Source organism: Bombina bombina, chromosome 3 (assembly GCF_027579735.1).
Source record: "Bombina bombina isolate aBomBom1 chromosome 3, aBomBom1.pri, whole genome shotgun sequence".
NCBI lineage: Eukaryota > Metazoa > Chordata > Amphibia > Anura > Bombinatoridae > Bombina > Bombina bombina.
The window spans coordinates 117,305,207-117,325,910 of record NC_069501.1 but is presented as its reverse complement, the minus strand read 5'-3'; the positions used below and the strand labels follow the sequence as shown (position 1 = coordinate 117,325,910).

The following is a 20,704-nucleotide window of genomic DNA, read 5'->3' as shown; positions in this document are numbered from 1 at the left end:
GGGACATTAAACACCTTGATTTTACAGTATAACAATTTTCACTATGTCTACAAAATATATATATATATATATATATATATATATATATATATATATATATATATATATATATATATATATATACATACATACATACAAACAAACAAACAAAGAGGTATCAGCGCACATCCATTTTCAAAAGCACAACATATTTTTTACTGCTGCAAAAAATTGCCTGCATATACATCAAGAGACAACTATTCTTTTTTTAATAATATTGGGAACTTAGTCACACAATATGGCCATATTTTGCTTAGCCAGTCACCGCTTACAAGGTTCCCCAATTCGACTTAGAGTAGGACCAGTCGAATTGGGGAACCTTGTAAGCGGTGACTGGCTAAGCAAAATATGGCCATATTGTGTGACTAAGTTCCCAATATTATTAAAAAAAGAATAGTTGTCTCTTGATGTATTTGCAGGCAATTTTTTGCAGCAGTAAAAAATATGTTGTGCTTTTGAAAATGGATGTGCGCTGATTCCTCTTTGTTTGTGTAATTACTTGGTCATATTGGCAGCACTCCCAGATGTTGATTTAAACTTTTTTGTAAGGTGTGCTAAAAAAACAAATTTTGTATTTGTATATATATATATATATATATATATATATATATATATATATATATATATATATAGATAGACTTCCATTTTATATTTTGTCTCCCTTTCCTTTGATATAATTCCTAAAATTCTGAGCTTTTCAATTCCTTTTAAAAGTGGATTCCAGATGAAACACTAATATACTCCATGCATACTCGAGAGACCCATTTATAACTTTCCCTACATGGCCTCAGAAGAATAGGAATCCTAGGTTACAACATGGCAGCACTTGTTGCTTTATGGACACTAAAACTTTACCCTTACTTTTTCAATATTTAAACAATAAATATATTGCCTATTATTTGCAGACTAATATTTGCTTTGAATAGGTCTATCTAGCAAGTATATAGTGTTTAATGTCCCTTTAACACACGGACGCAGATCTGATTACGTTACATTATGTATTTGAGATAATACTCCCCTAGCATTGGCACTTACATTAAGTCCCTGTGTAAACAAAGGCTTATTACACACAGGCGCTATGGTCGTCACCATCACCATAGTGAGCAGTCGAGGGATAGGAACAAACTCCTGCGTTCTGAAGGCAGGAGAGATCTCCGGGAGAGCATCATAAATCTGGAAAAAAAGATAAAAATTATGCAAAACATTTATTTTGTATGCAGACCTTTTGTACCACAGTAGGTAATAGTGGATATATACAATGCATAAAAAACAGTTTGCTGTCTATAAAATAAAACTTTTTATTCTAAAAGGTATTTCCTATCTGATTGATAACATTCGTCTGACTCATTTAGAAAGCTTGTTCACAGCCAAAGAAGAATAATCAAGCTTTGCAAGGACTTGGAAAGCACTGGAGCAAGCAGTGACCTTGGAGTAGTTTTAGGTAAATAAACACTGCATCCTTCAAAGCTCTTTTATTGTTAATTTTATGTTTATTTAAGCCCCTTTTGGATCAATAAATAAGCATTTAGTAGTAAGATTTAAAACCAAGTTTTCAGCAATGTTGTGTACCCTGGAAATGGTTATTTTGTTTTTTTAATTTGATCAGTAAACATTTTTCGGTCTCATGTTCTCTTTACATTTTAGGAACATGGCAGAAATGAAAGTGGTACTTACCTTCTTGAGTAGCTTAATATTATCCAGCCAAGCTGACTTGAGTCGTGGTACAAATGAGTACTGGGTTTCCTTGAAGTACCTGGTCAGTAAGTCAGGGCAAACCTTAAGGATGCTCACAACCAGGTCTGATATAATCTCATCTTCAGTCGCACTTTTCAGGCCAACTAGGAAACGCAGCAAAACTAGATTCCCCGCTCTGGTAGTAGAAAGAAGGCTTCATGAAGACAGATGCACTTTCAAAAGAAAGATTTAGTTTATAAATTATCACTAAACAAATTCTACAATCCAAAATGCAAAAAGGGGGAAAAAATAAATAAATATTTTGTTTGCGAACAAGCACGATTCCCATGTTGTGAACCTGTTCGCACTTGCTCCCCATATTTACCATTGCAGGAGCGAACGCTTATGAAATGTAGCCCTCCTACCCTCGCTCAGCCAATTGCATGAGAGTAGGGCTTGTCAATCACCCCGGTCAAATGAATTTGGGCGATTTTCATCTGCCAACTCTACATTGGCAGTGAGGGTTTATGAAGCAGCAGTTTAAACATGCCTTGACTACCATCTCTGAAGTGTTATGAAAACATTGCATATGTGTGCTGGAAGATCATGCCTGACTAATTTAATTGATTTTTTTGACCATGTAACTAAAATAATAGACCAGGGAGGAGCCGTAGATGTTGCATATCTAGACTTTAGCAAAGCATTTGACACTGTCCCACACAACAAACTTATTCACAAAATGTATTGCCTTGGAATAGATGCTAATATTGTTAAGTGGGTAGAATGCTGGCTTAAAGATAGACGACAGAGGGTTTCAATTAATGGAGTACATTCAAATGAGGCATCAGTTACTAGTGGTGTTCCTCAAGGGTCAGTTCTTGGGCCTGTTTTGTTTAACATGTTCATAAGTGATATTGGAAGTGGGCTTAAGGGGAAGGATTGCTTGTTTGCTGATGATACAAACATTTGTAACAGGGTAGATGTTCCAGGAGGAGTTGATCAAATGAACAGTGGTATTAAAAAACTAGAGGACTGGTCAAATAAATGGGATCTGAAATTTAATATTACCAAGAGCAAAATTATGCATATAGGATCCAAAAACTCAAAGGCCAATTATAGTCTCAATGGTACATTACTGACTGTAATTAAAGAAGAAAGGGATTTGGGAATTATTATTTCAGATGATTTAAAATTTGGTACACAATGCCGCAGTGCAGCCAGCAAGGCCAGTCAAATGCTTGGTTCCATTGGAAGAGGTTTTAGTAGCAGAAATAGCAAGGTTCTTATGACACTTTACAGATCATTAGTTAGACCAAATATGGAATACTGTGTACAGTTCTGGAGAACATATCTTCAGAAAGATATAAATAAACTAGAAGCTGTCCAAAGGAGGGCTACTAAAATGGTACATGGTCTAAAATATAAAACGTACAAAGAAAGACTCTATGATCTAAATATGTATAGTTTAGAGGATAGAAGGGAAAGAGGTGACATGATAGAAACCTTCAAATATATGAAGGGACTTAATAAAAATAGAAGCTGAAAATAAATGCCAAAACAAGGGGGTCACAATCTAAAGTTAGAGGGTAGCAGATTCAGGAAAAATTTAAGGAAGCATTTTTTTACAGAAAGTGTGGTGGATTCATGGAATGAACTTCCATTTGAGGTGGTAAAAACAAAGACTGTAAAGGAATTTAAAAATGCCTGGGACATGCATAAGGCTATCCTAAGGAAAAAGTAACATGTAATATGGGTAGACTTGATGGGCCTTTTTGGTTCTTATCTACCGTCAAATTCTATGTTTCTATGTGTGGATTTAGAAGTAGATTAATTTTCATTTAAAAACAGTTTAGAAACTTAAATACTTTAAAATATTTTTTTCCCATTAACACTCATTTAATTCTGTAATTTAGGGCTTTACAATTCCTGTTAAAAGTGCAGACACCAGAGTTGCTATATCACACACACTCTTTGATTGCGCACTCTAATGACATATTTAGAACTGTCCATAATTGTCCTCAGCAGGTTACAACATGGCTTTATGGACGCTAAAACTTATTCATTTTTTTTCAACATTTAAACAACTAATATAAATGTATTATTTTCAGGCTAAGATTTGCTTTGAAAACATTATTTGTCCCAGTATTTATACAGTGTTTAATGTTACTTTGAAGGGACACAAAACCCCGATTTTTTATTTTATGATTCAGATAGAGCAGGCAATTTTAAGCAACTTTCTAATTTACTTCTATTATAGATTTTTCTTTGTTCTCTTGCTATCTTTATTTTAAAAAGCAGGAATGTAAGCATAGGAGCTGGCTCATTTTTGGTTCAGCACCTGGGTAGTACTTGCTGATTGGTGGCTACATTTACCCACCAATCAGCAGGTGCTACCCAGGTGTTGAACCAAAGTTCCTATGCTTACATTCCTGCTTTTTCAACTAAAGATAGCAAGAGAACAAAGAAAAAATGATAATAGGAGCAAATTTGAAAGTTGCTTAAAATTGCCTGGTCTATCTGAATCATAAAATAAAAATTGGGGTTTTGTGTCCCTTTAAGCATGCAATTAAACACATTACATTTCACGCAGTATAAGGCATCTCCCTCCCTTATGCTCTCCATAAATTAATATCTAGGCAAATACCCTATCTCCAGATTCAAAGACCAAGTCAAAACAAACAGTACCAATGAGACTGTGGAACAATTATTGGTTTGTTTTAACTCATTAATTCCACCTTGTACTTAGTTAAACTGTGAAACTGATTACAATTATTTTGTTTTAGAATTTTGGATCAAAGGGTGAACACACAGTACGTTCTGAGATGCTGTGGAAATATTGTATCTTTGGGAATTTTAAAGTTGGAAATAAGGTTTGTGATCTGTTTTAGGCACGTTACACATCTAAATATACACAAACAAGCAAATATACAAGAATAGGAATAATCATCCAGTACTGGGTTTATCATAACAATTGTATTGATTATCCCATTTCCCCCCCTTTTACCAGAAAACATAACTTTAGAACATTCATCCTTGCACAAAATACTGTCTTAATCTAGCTGTAGCTTGTCAAAAAGAAAAAAAAATATCAAATAAATTTACCATGGGATAACTTGACTTATGGATGGACCGCTACCTAGAAACTCGAATGGGTCTTCAGTCTTTCTAATGATAAATCAATACAACTCCTTGTAGCAAGAATACAGGCAAGAACCACACCAAAATGTATTGAGTGGTCAACTGACGTCCATGTCTGGAACATTTAATAGCAATAAGGGCAGGGGGACCCTCAACTTAAAATGAATACATCTTTTTTCAAGTTGGTAATTTACTTCTTCCCCTCTTTGTGTGATTGTATTTATAACAACATTGTTTAAAGATCATTTTACACATATGCTAGGCTGGGGGTGGTCATCAAAAATATGTAGGTAGCAGAAACATATAAAACAATGGCTTTTTTCTATGCCTATTGAAGATTCCTATCCCATCTGAGTGATATAAGGTGAGACAGAAGCTCAAGCAGAAACACTGCCACAGGACAAGGAGGAACTGGCAGTGCTAAAGAAGACCAATAGGTCCCTCTGCAGTGCTGGAAGTACCCGGGCAAACAAGATGTAAACAATAAAGGGTTCTGCTGAAACAGGGAACAAGTCACTCTCACTGTTAAAGTGATGGTAAATACTAGTCTTTTGAAACGCTAGGATTTACCAGTGCTACAAATAAAGGGGAATTACAGTTATGAAGTATAAAAAAAACTTCATGCTGAAAGTTCTTTTATTTGCAGCGAGTTTATGCCGAGCTGAGCACCTCCAGCCACCTATGGCAAAACGCTATTTTGTTTTCAATAAGGTGACAGTGTCACCTCTTAGCCAATAGCTGTGCGAGCCAATTGGTATTATGCTGTATGGTTAGCACGCTATTGGCTAAGAGGACACTACTGACTAAAAGGAGCTTTGCTGTGAGCAGCTGTGGCACTCAACTCGGCATAAACTCGTTGAAAATAAAGGAACTTTCAGCATGAAGTTTTTTTATACTTAATGACTGAAAGTTCCCTTTATTTGTAGCACTAGTAAATCCTAGAGTTTCAAAAACATTCAAATTTACCATCTGCATCTAAGAGGTCAAATTATAATCAAACTGTTATATAGGAGTCGCTGTAGATAAGAATATGAAGTCTTTATTTTATTCTTCTCTTTTCAGATCAAGTACTGAATATTTGTCATACATTACCTTCCAGCTGTGCCAAGACTTGGGTCATAGAAATTAATGCCGTGCTTCAAAGAGCAGCAGAGATCTACCAGAAAGCTGTGCACCAACTCCCTTATCATGACTTTGCCCGCTTCTTTTGGGTCCTTAATGTCCTGAAGAGAAAGGATATGTAATAAATTGACACAGACACCAAAAAAAATGTAATTTATGTGCAAAATCTACCCACTACCTCGTTTCTTTAGCAATGGTTTGTTATTAAAGGTAAATTAAAAAAGAAAGAATCTTAAAAAGGAAATTCACAAGGAATAACAACAAACTAAAACATAAGGACATGGGATAAGATGAGCTGTAATTATACTTATACTAAACACATTTTATTTTATTTACTGTGATTTTGTTAACTACTGTGGTTTGCAAAACGGTATTAAAATGTGCTAAGAATACACCCCTTGAAATGTGTAGGGGAAACATGCTCCTGGTCTCCCTTGTTCTGGACAATTAGGGACGTAAATAAGTATGTTCTCTGGTCTAGCCAATTACTGTGTAGTAGGTTACAGGGTCTGGTATATGTCAACATAATTAAGTATAACTGAGGCATCCCAGTCTCTCTGTAAGTAGAGGAACAAGCACAATTTTAAGAGGAATTTTAAAGCAAATGCAGGCGAAATAAAAACAACATAAATATGCAATTATTTGTATTTATGGTTTTTATCTTTGATTTTTTTTTTTGAAAGTGCGTAATAGATTTACAATAAAGAAAATATCAGCAGGACAATGTCTAGAAACGCTTTCCATTCATTTTAACATAAAACAGCAGAAACTAGCAGTGAAACACAGAACCATAATTTAAAAAAAAAACACATTTGCAGTGTTTAGCAGAAAATGTGTGGGGTTGGCAGCTGGGGGAAAGATGGAGAGGAGTCTTTAACACAGCTACTAAACAACAAGTTAAGCAATACTCTGCTGTCTCCTCTACATGTCAAAATTAAACTTTCATGATTCAGAAAGGGCATGCAATTTTAAACAACTTTCCAATTGACTTTTAAATTAAATTTGCTTTGTTCCCTTGGTGGTATTTTTGAAAAGCTAAACCTAGGTAGGCTCAAACTGATTTCTAAACCATTGAAAACCGCCTCCTAGCTCAGAGGATTTAGAACGTTTTTATCAGTTAGACATTCCTCCTGTGGAGTTATTTAGGAGTCTGCACTGATTGGCTAAACTGCATGTCTGTCAGAAGCACTGAGATAAGGGGGCAGTCTTCAGAGGCTTAGATACAAGGTAACCACAGAGGTAAAACATTAATATAACTGTGTTGGTTATGCAAAACTGGGGAATGGGTAATAAAGGGATTATTTCTATTTTCAAACAATACAAATTCTGGTGTAGACTGTCCCTTTAAGTTTGGAAATCCTCAGCATAGGCTTGTGGGCTTTACCCACATGGTGAGAGGAAGTTAAAAAAGACACAAGGAAAGAGGGGTAAAAGAAAAGCAAGACAAGAGAAGGTGGGGGCACAGGTGGAGCCCCTTTAACAGCACATACCAGCTGGATTGGGGGGGGGGGGTGTTATCTTCACAGGCTAAAGTCAGCCGTCACACTAAGGTTAGAGCGGCAAACTGTTATTATGCCGACTCCAAATAAAATGTGATATCACAAAACTTGTTCAAGCAGAAATATCTATATTCTTCTAATTACATGTTTGCAAATCCGATCTAACCCCATTACTGTGGAAACCATTATTTGTCTTTCACATTATCAAAATCCATTTTTTTGCTGCATTTAGAGCAAATTGGACGGACCATAGACAAATTTTAAACCTGCACTTGCGCTGTAAAGTTAATAGATGGTCGGTTTATAAAATTATTTTTTTAGTTACCGTTATTAAACATTTTATAGGAAACTACATTTTTGGTTTAAATGTCTCTTCAAAGGAATTTCTAGTATCTAAAATATTTCTCTAAAATTCCACCGGCCAGATGTGTGTGTGTGAAGCTATGAGTACAACACCTTCCATAGGTACAGGGTACAAATACAAGAAAACATAAATTGATAGATAATTAATGTTAACGGAAAAAAGAAAAATCGGAACCAAAGTCATTAAAAGGAGAAAAAAAAAAAAAAAAAAACTTACTGTGACATTTTTGGTGCTCACATCTACAATACCACTCCAGCGATAAAGAGAAGCAATGTGATTTAAAATGACGGGGGTAAACAAGCGAACTTTCTGAGTCTTTGTGATCGCTTTATTGTGAACAACCTTAAAGAAGAAAAAAAAAAAATGAGAATAGTAACGCGCAGACACAACAAAGACGGGTATTTAAAGGGACCGTAAAAGTACTACCCTCTTTAATAGACTTACCCCAGAAATGCTCTTTTACAGATACCCAACTTCCAAAATAATATGTTTCATATGTTTAAAAACAACATTTTCCTCTGTCAAACTGAAACCCAACTACCTATCAGCTATTTTTTGGTCATTTGCAGAAGTTAAACACAATATGGAAGCAATAGGAAAATTATAATAAAAAAAATTCTACTTTCCTCTTTTGTGTCGTGTCACTAAGTAATGGAGTCTTTATATGACAGAATCGAGAGTTTGATTTCATTTTTTATACCAGTGTGATTGTTAGAAACAGTAATTACAAGACATGTCTGCTGTGCAGCCATAGAACATATCAGCCACGTCTTAATGGTTTTAAAAGAAATTAACATTTTAATACAATTATTTTTCAGCCAAACTCCACCCACTATTTGCCTTATTGGATCAGCCAATCTGGACTTTAGTCTGCAGACAACAAGGCTAGCCATGGTCATGAAGTTAGTATAGTGCTTTGTTTTGCAGCTGTTATCTGATAAATCAAAAATTAGGTGCATATATGTAGCAGGATTGGCGTTGAGAAGTCAGCAGTGTACATATCATGTTCTGAGAAATAGAATTTGCTATTTTTTCAGAGCAACATTACATGAAAAGGGAGCAAGGTATATAATGAAAATATATTTCAAATGTTTTTCTTTACATAACAAAACATTTGATATAAAAAGCCCTTTAATTTAATTTTGGATTTGGACATGGGAATCCGAGCACTACATTGCTATTTGTTGTAAGAAATTTACAGTTCCCAATCCTATATGTAAACTTCTAATATTGATAGACAGTAGCAATAACTTAATACCTTAGTTTCAAGCAATGACAGTAGGAGATTGAGAGTAGAAATTCTATCTTCCTTTATCCCAGTACTGAAAATCTCCCCAAAGAAATCTAAAATAAAAAAAGAATACGTTATAAAAACTGCCATTTCACACATTATACAAAAGACATTGCTGCAGTATCTCACAAAAATATATTTTATCAAAAACTAAATTGATTGTGACAATTTTTTTTAAAAAAAAGATTACTACTACTATACAAACAGTATGGTGTTCTTTTAGGCAAATACATAAACACAAATATATCCCTAGTCATATGATCACTAGGGATCTTCTCTTCAGTTTTTATTAACTAAAGGTTTCAATTTAAAATTACAGTAAATTTAAAAAAACAATGATTTTGACAAATGTAAGTGCCAGAATTTTTCAGCATACGTGTAGTGTGGCAAGTGCTTATTTTATTAATATTCAGTCTATGTCAGTAACACAGGCATCAGTGATTTAAAGGGACAGTCTACTCCAGAATTGTTATTGTTTAAAAGATAGATAATCCCTTTATTAACCAGTCCTCTGTTTTGCATAACCAACACTGTTATATTAATATACTTTTTACCTCTGTGATTACCTTGTATCTAAGCCTCTGCAGACTGTCCCCATATCAGTTCTTTTGACAGACATGCATTTTAGACAATCAGTGCCGACTATTAAATAACTCCACAGGAGTGAAAGCAATGTTATCTATATGGCACACATGAACTAGTTCTTCCTAACTATAAAAAGTCAAAATGTTAGGAGGCGGCTTTTAACAGTTTATAAATCAGTTTGAGCCTACCTAGGTTTAGCTTTCAGTAGAAAATACCAAGAGAACAAAGCAAATTTGATGATAAAAGTAAACTGGAAAGTTGTTTAAAATTGCATGTCCTATCTGAATCATGAAAGTTTCATTCTGACTAGACTGTCCCTTTAACCCTATGTTGCCAGTAACACGTATCAAAGTGGCTTAACCTTTGGCTGCTGGTAACAAAAAATAAATAAAAAATCATAAATAAATAAAACATTTATATATCTTAGACCCGTGTTTCCCAAACCCAGTGCTCAGGACCATAAACAGGCCACATATTCGTTACATCTTAACTAATAAGTTCACCCATCAGCTGATCAGTTCACCTGTGCTCTAGTTAAAGGGACAGTCTAGTCAAAATTAAACTTTCATGATTCAGATAGGGCATGCAATTTTAAACAACGTTCCAATTAACTTATCATTAAATTTGCTTTGTTCCCTTGGTGGTATTTTTGAAAAGCTAAACCAAGCTAGGCTCAAACTGATTTCTAAACCGTTGAAAACCGCCTCCTAGCTCAGAGCATTTTGAACGTTTTTCACAGTTAGACAGTATTAGTTCATGTGTGTCATATAGATAACATTGTGCTCACGCCCGTGGAGTTATTTAGGAGTCTGCCCTGATTGGCTAAACTGTATGTCTGCCAAAAGCACTGAGATAAGGGGGCAGTCTGCAGAGGCTTAGATACAAGCTAATCACAGAGGTAATACATATATAATTAACAGTGCTGGTTATGCAAAGCTAGGGGATGGGTAATAAAGGGATTATCTATCTTTTTAAACAATAAAAAATTCTGGTGTAGACTGTCCCTTTAAGATATAATAAATATGTGGCCTGTTAAGGGTCATAAGGACTGGAGTTGGGAAACACTGTCTTAGACTGTGACCTAGGCAGCAAGCAGGCATTTTTACAGGCACCAGGATTAGTCTCTAAGTCACTGTGACAACCGACCACCCAAAACGTATCGTGTTGTTTTATTGATAAAGATATTCAAAGGCGGAAAAAAAAAAAAACTACACTGACTAAATCAAACAAATGCAGGAAATCTCCCAGTTTAAAAAGTTCAATAACTCAATATTTAAATCAAACTCCCCATTGAAATAGCCACATGCAAAGCCGATTTAAACCCAAGACTTTTCTGGCTCTTGTATGTTTGTGTAGAGTTTTAAAAAAAAAGGAGGTGTGTGGGTGTGAATTTATTTATAATTAAAACTAAACCCAGAAATTGTAAGGAACAGATAACTGACAAACCTTTAAGTTCAAGCAGTTGTACAATAAGCGTATTATCACCAGAAATCAAAAACGATAATGCAAACTGAATGTAAGCCATCCGGACATCAGGCCTTCCCTGCAAAGGGTAAAAAAAGATCTATTAAGTAACACATACTGCAGAGCTATACAGTTGGTATAATAATAATAATAATAATAATAATAATAATAATAATAATAATAATAATAATAAATTAAACCAATACATTCTTATACAAGACGAAACAGGAAAGTTAGAGGTCCTGCTCCTGAGATATCTCAATATTAAAGGGCCATGATAACCAAATGTTGAAACACTTTAAAGTGATGCAGCATAGCTGTAAAAAGCGGACTAGAAAATATCACCTGAACATCTCTATGTAAAAAAGAAAGATATTTTACCTGAAAATATCCTAAGAAATCAAACCCCATTGCAAAGGACTTTAAGCAGAAAATCAGTATGTCTGTCCCAGGACAGGCAAGGGAGTGAGTTTACGTGCAAACTCATCTTATTTCCCTATTCAGTTTAAGGAAGTTTACTATGAAATCTCATGAGATCACAGTAAAAGAGGTCATGACCTCAGCACTGCTGATGCTGATTGGCTGCAGTTCATTTCTTCATTTTTTTTTACCTGCAAATGGACAGCAGTTAAATTATAACTTTTTACACAGGACTTACGCTGGTGAGCTGAGGAAATTGTGAGGTAAAATATCTTCCTTTTTAACATAGAGATGCTCAGGTGATATTTTCCTGTCAGCTTTTTACAGTTATACAGTTTGAAGTGATTTAGCATATGAGTATTATGTCCCTTTAAGCCAGAAAGTATTCTTCTAACTCTGATGTGCCTATTAAATGATACTAGTGGTGCAGAATTACCCCAATGGTCACAGAGTTTCCAGAGTGAGATCTATTTAACTTTCTGTAGGGTTGCAGAGACCAGTGCTAAACAAATAGTTTAGTTGTGCCGACCACCCAGGGGAGGAAGAAATTGTAGAAAGCCTGGCTATCACATGGAAGCACAACACAAAAGGGAGAGGTGCGGATATGATCCTTGTACTTTCCCCCCCAGGCAGCACACCAGCACCAGATGGGCATTCTACTAAGCATCAAGGACTACTTTCTAAGTATGATGACAATGTAGTGCTCAGTGTTTAGGCCACTTACCTGTTTATCTCTCTTCTTCAATAAACCCGGCAGAAATTTGTTGTTGAAATCAAAATGACTGAAAACATCCCTGGCACACTCTGGCCCTTGTGTCACCATTGCAGACAATAGGTTAAGACATATTCTAGACATCCTGCGCATAATAAAAACAAACAACTTCAAAATTCAATATTATATTATTGATCTAAAGTATCAGTAGAGATATCCACAACGTCAATTCTGGCAGTATACATATACACTGGGTATCTTACTTATTATTGCTGACCTTAAAATAATTTTAATTCCAATTCATCTATAAATTGAGGACTAAAGCTGCCGGTCAGAGGAAATCATTATTATACCCTGACCCAAGGCAGTTGTACGGATAACTTACCTGTGAGTTTCGGAGTATAAACAGGTATATATAATTTTCATGTGCGTGTTCAGCATATTCTTCACTATGTTAACTCCAGCAATATTTAAATGTGAAAGATCACTTGCTGTCCTCAGTAAAATGGCTTCCAGAGCTTGAAAGATTATCATGTTCTTAAAAAGACAAAATAAAAAAAAAAGGTTGAATAAATTCTATTATTATTATTATTAACTTGCTTCCCTATTAAAAAGGGAATTATAAAGCAGACAAATCACAGGGCTGGCTCCTTTAATATTACCCCTGCTCCTACATACAAATATCCTTGTTTGGGTCACAATAACATTATCACGTTTTTGACTTGCTGCTAGTTTGATATATATTTAAGCCCTGTTATAAAAGCAACTTGTCAGCCTCCTGAGTTTGTAATGTATGTTGAATCCAAAAGTCAGGGGCCAAGGCTCCTAAAAATATACTCCTAACATTTCAGATTTCTCTATGTATATCTAAGAACTCATTCCAGACTACTAGATTCCTTTTTTGGCTCCTCAATATTCCTGACAGCTACAATTCTGCTAACCTCACTAATTACAGGACACATGTACTCCTCTAGCAGATTATACAGATATTTGTGACACTGACATAGAAAGAAAGGACCCTTTATTACAGGAAAAGACCCTTTATTACAGGAAAAGACCCTTTATTACCCATTCCCCAGTTTTGCATAACCAACATGGTTATATTAATATACTTTTAACCTCTATGATTACCTTCTATCTAAGCCTCTGCAGACTGCCCCCTGATCACATGACTATTATCTATTGACTTGCATTTTAACCAATTAGTGCAGTATCAGCCACAACTCTGCGGACGTGAGCACCATGTTATCTATATGGCCCACAGGAACTAGCAGCCTCCTGTTATAAAAAGCTAATAAAAAGCATGTTATAAATGGCTGTCTGTAGTGGCTTAGAAATAGGCAGAAATGTAGAGGTTTAAATGTTATAAAGTATATTAATATATCAATGTTGGTTGTGCAAAACTGCAAACTGGGAAATGGGTAGTAAGGGCACTATCTTTTTAAACAATAACAATTTTGGTGTTGACTGTCCCTTTAAATGTAGTTTCACGTCTCCATTCTGCTTTAAATTTTGGTCATGTACTTAAAGGGATATGAAAGTCAAATAAACTTATATTTCAGACGGAGCATGCAAATGTAAAAGACTGTTCAATGTAATTATAATATCAAATGTATTTTACTCTCTTAGTATCATCTGTTGAAAAGCATACCTAGGTAGGCCCATAAGCAGAAATGCACTGCTGAGACTTAGCTGCAGATGGTTAAACACAGTTTATTATTATTGCACCACTGCTTCTCTAACATATTAGAGCATTAACTTTTACAGTTGTATGTTCCTTTAAAAGGGAGACTTCAAGATGGATTTGAACATCTATATGTGAAAACCACTTTTCCTTTATAAAATAAATTAATTTTAACAAAAGGTAAAAGTTTATAGCTATTAAACATTGCTAAAAGTTTTTCCCAAAAAAAATCAAGTCAAATATATGTTATTATTTAAATACAAAGCAGTAAATGTAAAATACAATTAGAGCATTTTTACAATGTTTCTGCATTTGTAAAAATGGTTTAAAGGAACAGTCTAGTTAAAATTAAATTTTCATGATTCAGATAGGGCATGCAATTTTAAAAAACTTTCCAATTTACTTTTATAATCAAATTTGCTTTGCTCTTTTGGTATTCTTTATTGAAAGCTAAAGCTAGGTAGGCTCATATGCCGATTTCTAAGCCCTTGAAGGGCTAGACAGTGCTAGTTTATGTGTTTCATATTAGATAAAAATTGTGCTCACTCCTGTGGAGTTATGTATGAGCCAGCCCTGATTGGCTAAAATGCAAGTCTGTCAAAAGAACTGAAATAAGGGGGCAGTCTGCAGAGGTTTAGATACCAGGTTTTATCTATCTTTTTAAACTAAAAAAAATTGTTGTAGACTTTTTCTTTAAGCTAAACAGCTACCATCACTTTTTAAGTGCACTTGACTGATACTGTACATGTGATGAATCACATTGAAGTCGGCAGCAATCAGCGCAGTTTTGAAACACAAATTAATGAACTTTAAAATGTACACGTGAAACACCTCTTGTTTTTGCCTAAAAATTGTGCTTGTTCCACACTCTTTAGGACACCACAAAAACAAACTGCAAATGCCGCAAATCAAATAGCTAGAACAGGCAATTTCTAACATTTTAAAAACATAGTCTACAACATTTTGCTTTTTTTGGAAGAGTGGTAGAAAGTTCAATTTTTAAACAAAGGCAAGAGGAAATAATGTTTCTAATTGTGTTTGAAAACAATTATTTCACATCACTTTTATCCACTGCTTTACAACAGCAGGAAAAAAAAGAAGGCGTTTACTAACATGGGAGTCAGATGATCAGTTGATCTCCTATCTTATCACCTTTTTCTATTCCTCTCTAACCCTTCATTTGACTCTCTAATGGTTTTAACTTTCCCTGTATACTTCTGAGCTTAACATAAGTCCAGAACTAAGAGGAATACAAATGACAAGTATACGTATCATAGAGATTCTATAACCCAGACTTATTGTGTAGCGCACTCATTTCCCCCTACACAAAATAAAGAACGCTAGATATGCTCCACGTACCTCACTTTCAGGGCGTCTCTCTCCATCTAACAACTTGAGAATTTCGATGCATTCTACAGAAATCTTGATGTAACCCTCTACCACGTCATATAGATTAGGACTGGGCAGTTTTTTAGAAAGTGTTACAAATTTTGCCAATCCTAAAGAAAGAAAAAAACAAATATATTTCTCTGAACAAAAAATAATTTTCTCTAGCAACAAATAATCTTTTAAATTTATATTGATACACAGACTTTAACTGTTTGGAATACCCTGCATATATGTAAAGACCAAAACAGTTCACATTCATGGTGAATCTTACAGGGATATTAAACACAGAGCATACAATTTTAAAAAAACAACTTTCTGATTAATATCTATTATCAAATGTGCTTCATTGGTATATTTTGTTGAAAGAGCAGTAATGCACTACCGGGAGCTAGCTGAAAACAACGGGTGAGCCAATGACAAGAAGAATATATGTGAAGTGACCAATCACCAACAAGCTCCCAGAAGTGCATTGCTGCTTCTGAGCCTACCTAGGTATGCTTCTCAAAAAATGATACCAAGTGAACAAAGCAAAATTAGATTTAAAAAAAGTCAATAGGAAAGTGGTTTAAAATTGCTTGTTCTACCTGAATCATAAAGTTTAATTTTACCTTTATTGTCCCTTTAAGGTCCAAATACAATTTATATTTTTATGAATAAGTATTACAATCAATTTTGTTTTTTTACCTTAAAGGGACATTAAACTGCAGGGCACAACTACAGTAGGATGGTTACTACTCACCATGCTGTTGCTTTACCTCCTGTTGCTGCAGCTCTCTTTAAAGCCATTCTCTTATTTATCTTATAACAGAAGCCAGTTGGTAACGCTCTGCATGTTTATACTGGGTGCTGCCATCTTGTAGCATCATGTGACAGAAGCAGTGAGCTTTCACAGATCAGTGTTACTGATTTTTGACAGCTGTACCTTGCACAACAGAAAGCTGATGCTTTACATATTTGCAGGTTTTGGTACACAATGTAAAAGTTACATAAAAATATTAAAAAAAACCTTCAGGAATAATATAGAGCAATGCAGCCACTGCAAAACATACAGCTCTTGCTCTGTATTCTACACTTTAAACTGAAGTGCACAATAAGGCTTGTCAAGACATCAACAATATCAGTGATCTGCGAGTACTCACTGCTTCTGTCAAAGGATGTGAGAAAAAGTGATAGTAAGCTCTCCCTTTGGATAAACAGATCTGGAATGTTATTGAAATTTTAGATAGAGCTTAAATAATCAGTTTTAATGAAGATGTGCTATAACTTACTTTTCAATGTAGATTTGAAATTCAAATACCCTGTGCTCTTGTCACCCATTTCAAAACAAATCTTTTTTGTTAGCTAACTGTTTGAACTGTTCTCCAATCAGCCCTTTAGCCATATGGCACTTGTGTTGCAGCTAGAGCGCTGATTGGAGAATAGTTCTAAGTACTTAAAACCGATAGCACATAAAAAAAAGATTAGTTTTGAAATGGGTGGCCGGAGCGTGGGGTATTTGAATTTCATATCTACAATAAAAAGTAAGTTATAGCGCATATTAAAAAACCTGATTAATTAAACTCCATCTAAAATATCGATAACATTCCAGATCTGCTTATTCAAAGGGGAATGTTTACTATCACTTTAAAATCCAAGATGGCAGTGCCCAGTATGAAGAGGCAGAACTTCACTAACCAGCACTTGTAAAGGGTTAAAACACAACTGCTTTAAAGAGAGCTGCAGGCTAAAGAGGAAAAAACATAATTTATGTAAGAACTTACCTGATAAATTCATTTCTTTCATATTAGCAAGAGTCCATGAGCTAGTGACGTATGGGATATACATTCCTACCAGGAGGGGCAAAGTTTCCCAAACCTCAAAATGCCTATAAATACACCCCTCACCACACCCACAATTCAGTTTAACGAATAGCCAAGAAGTGGGGTGATAAAAAAGTGTGAAAGCATATAAAATAAGGAATTGGAATAATTGTGCTTTATACAAAATCATAACCACCACAAAAAAAAGGGCGGGCCTCATGGACTCTTGCTAATATGAAAGAAATGAATTTATCAGGTAAGTTCTTACATAAATTATGTTTTCTTTCATGTAATTAGCAAGAGTCCATGAGCTAGTGACGTATGGGATAATGACTACCCAAGATGTGGATCTTTCCACACAAGAGTCACTAGAGAGGGAGGGACAAAATAAAGACAGCCAATTCCTGCTGAAAATAATCCACACCCAAAATAAAGTTTAATGAAAAACATAAGCAGAAGATTCAAACTGAAACCGCTGCCTGAAGTACTTTTCTACCAAAAACTGCTTCAGAAGAAGAAAATACATTAAAATGGTAGAATTTAGTAAAAGTATGCAAAGAGGACCAAGTTGCTGCTTTGCAAATCTGATCAACCGAAGCTTCATTCCTAAACGCCCAGGAAGTAGAAACTGACCTAGTAGAATGAGCTGTAATTTTCTGAGGCGGAGTTTTACCCGACTCAACATAGGCAAGATGAATTAAAGATTTCAACCAAGATGCCAAAGAAATGGCAGAAGCTTTCTGGCCTTTTCTAGAACCGGAAAAGATAACAAATAGACTAGAAGTCTTTCGGAAAGATTTAGTAGCTTCAACATAATATTTCAAAGCTCTAACAACATCCAAAGAATGCAACGATTTCTCCTTAGAATTCTTAGGATTAGGACATAATGAAGGAACCACAATTTCTCTACTAATGTTGTTGGAATTCACAACTTTAGGTAAAAATTCAAAAGAAGTTCGCAACACCGCCTTATCCTGATGAAAAATCAGAAAAGGAGACTCACAAGAAAGAGCAGATAATTCAGAAACTCTTCTGGCAGAAGAGATGGCCAAAAGGAACAAAACTTTCCAAGAAAGTAATTTAATGTCCAATGAATGCATAGGTTCAAATGGAGGAGCTTGAAGAGCCCCCAGAACCAAATTCAAACTCCAAGGAGGAGAAATTGACTTAATGACAGGTTTTATACGAACCAAAGCTTGTACAAAACAATGAATATCAGGAAGAATAGCAATCTTTCTGTGAAAAAGAACAGAAAGAGCAGAGATTTGTCCTTTCAAGGAACTTGCAGACAAACCCTTATCTAAACCATCCTGAAGAAACTGTAATATTCTCGGTATTCTAAAAGAATGCCAAGAAAAATGATGAGAAAGACACCAAGAAATATAAGTCTTCCAGACTCTATAATATATCTCTCTAGATACAGATTTACGAGCCTGTAACATAGTATTAATCACAGAGTCAGAGAAACCTCTGTGACCAAGAATCAAGCGTTCAATCTCCATACCTTTAAATTAAAGGATTTCAGATCCTGATGGAAAAAAGGACCTTGAGACAGAAGGTCTGGTCTTAACGGAAGAGTCCACGGTTGGCAAGAGGCCATCCGGACAAGAACCGCATACCAAAACCTGTGAGACCATGCCGGAGTTACCAGCAGAACAAACGAGCATTCCTTCAGAATCTTGTAGATTACTCTTGGAAGAAGAACTAGAGGCGGAAAGATATAGGCAGGATGATACTTCCAAGGAAGTGATAATGCATCCACTGCCTCCGCCTGAGGATCCCGGGATCTGGACAGATACCTGGGAAGTTTCTTGTTTAGATGAGAAGCCATCAGATCTATTTCTGGAAGTTCCCACATTTGAACAATCTGAAGAAATACCTCTGGGTGAAGAGACCATTCGCCCGGATGCAACGTTTGGCGACTGAGATAATCCGCTTCCCAATTGTCTATACCTGGGATATGAACCGCAGAGATTAGACAGGAGCTGGATTCCGCCCAAACCAAAATTCGAGATACTTCTTTCATAGCCAGAGGACTGCGAGTCCCTCCTTGATGATTGATGTATGCCACAGTTGTGACATTGTCTGTCTGAAAACAAATGAACGATTCTCTCTTCAGAAGAGGCCAAAACTGAAGAGCTCTGAAAATTGCACGGAGTTCTAAAATATTGATCGGTAATCTCACCTCCTGAGATTCCCAAACTCCTTGTGCCGTCAGAGATCCCCACACAGCTCCCCAACCTGTGAGACTTGCATCTGTTGAAATTACAGTCCAGGTCGGAAGCACAAAAGAAGCCCCCTGAATTAAACGATGGTGATCTGTCCACCACGTTAGAGAGTGTCGAACAATCGGTTTTAAAGATATTAATTGAGATATCTTTGTGTAATCCTTGCACCATTGATTCAGCATACAGAGCTGAAGAGGTCGCATGTGAAAACGAGCAAAGGGGATCGCGTCTGATGCAGCAGTCATAAGACCTAGAATTTCCATGCATAAGGCTACCGAAGGGAATGATTGTGACTGAAGGTTTCGACAAGCTGTAATTAATTTTAGACGTCTCTTGTCTGTTAAAGACAGAGTCATGGACACTGAATCCATCTGGAAACCCAGAAAGGTTACCCTTGTCTGAGGAATCAATGAACTTTTTGGTAAATTGATCCTCCAACCATGATCTTGAAGAAACAACACAAGTCGATTCGTATGAGATTCTGCAGAATGTGAAGACTGAGCAAGTACCAAGATATCGTCCAAATAAGGAAATACCACAATACCCTGTTCTCTGATTACAGACAAAAGGGCACCGAGAACCTTTGTAAAAATTCTTGGAGTTGTAGCTAGGCCAAACGGCAGAGCCACAAACTGGTAATGCTTGTCCAGAAAAGAGAATCTCAGGAACTGATAATGATCTAGATGAATCGGAATATGCAGATATGCATCCTGTAAATCTATTGTGGACATATAATTCCCTTGCTGAACAAAAGGCAAGATAGTCCTTACAGTTACCATCTTGAACGTTGGTATTCTTACATAACGATTCAATATTTTTAGATCCAGAACTGGTCTGAAGGAATTCTCCTTCTTTGGTACAATGAAGAGATTTTAATAAAACCCCATCCCCTGTTCCGGAACTGGAACTGGCATAATTACTCCAGTCAACTCTAGATCTGAAACACAATTCAGAAATGCTTGAGCTTTTACTGGATTTACTGGGACACGGGAAAGAAAAAATCTCTTTGCAGGAGGTCTCATCTTGAAACCAATTCTGTACCCTTCTGAAACAATGTTCTGAATCCAAAGATTGTGAACAGAATTGATCCAAATTTCCTTGAAAAAACGTAACCTGCCCCCTACCAGCTGAGCTGGAATGAGGGCCGCACCTTCATGTGGACTTAGAAGCAGGCTTTGCCTTTCTAGCTGGCTTGGATTTATTCCAGACTGGAGATGGTTTCCAAACTGAAACTGCTCCTGAGGATGAAGGATCAGGCTTTTGTTCTTTGTTGAAACAAAAGGAACGAAAACGATT

General features: G+C 35.7%; 1 protein-coding gene across 1 annotated transcript in view; it reads right to left on the bottom strand.

Annotated features, from left to right (window-relative positions):
- Positions 1–20,704, bottom strand: part of URB1 (URB1 ribosome biogenesis homolog) — a 140,370-nt gene that overhangs the window by 114,021 nt on the left and 5,645 nt on the right. Inside the window, exons 2-10 of the mRNA XM_053705174.1 lie at positions 15,352–15,491; positions 12,694–12,845; positions 12,321–12,453; positions 11,159–11,255; positions 9,095–9,180; positions 8,053–8,178; positions 5,944–6,074; positions 1,714–1,909; positions 1,075–1,212 (exon numbers count right to left, since the gene is read on the bottom strand). Coding sequence (XP_053561149.1) covers positions 1,075–1,212; positions 1,714–1,909; positions 5,944–6,074; positions 8,053–8,178; positions 9,095–9,180; positions 11,159–11,255; positions 12,321–12,453; positions 12,694–12,845; positions 15,352–15,491 — 1,199 coding nt within the window. The remainder of the gene's footprint in view (positions 1–1,074; positions 1,213–1,713; positions 1,910–5,943; positions 6,075–8,052; positions 8,179–9,094; positions 9,181–11,158; positions 11,256–12,320; positions 12,454–12,693; positions 12,846–15,351; positions 15,492–20,704) is intronic.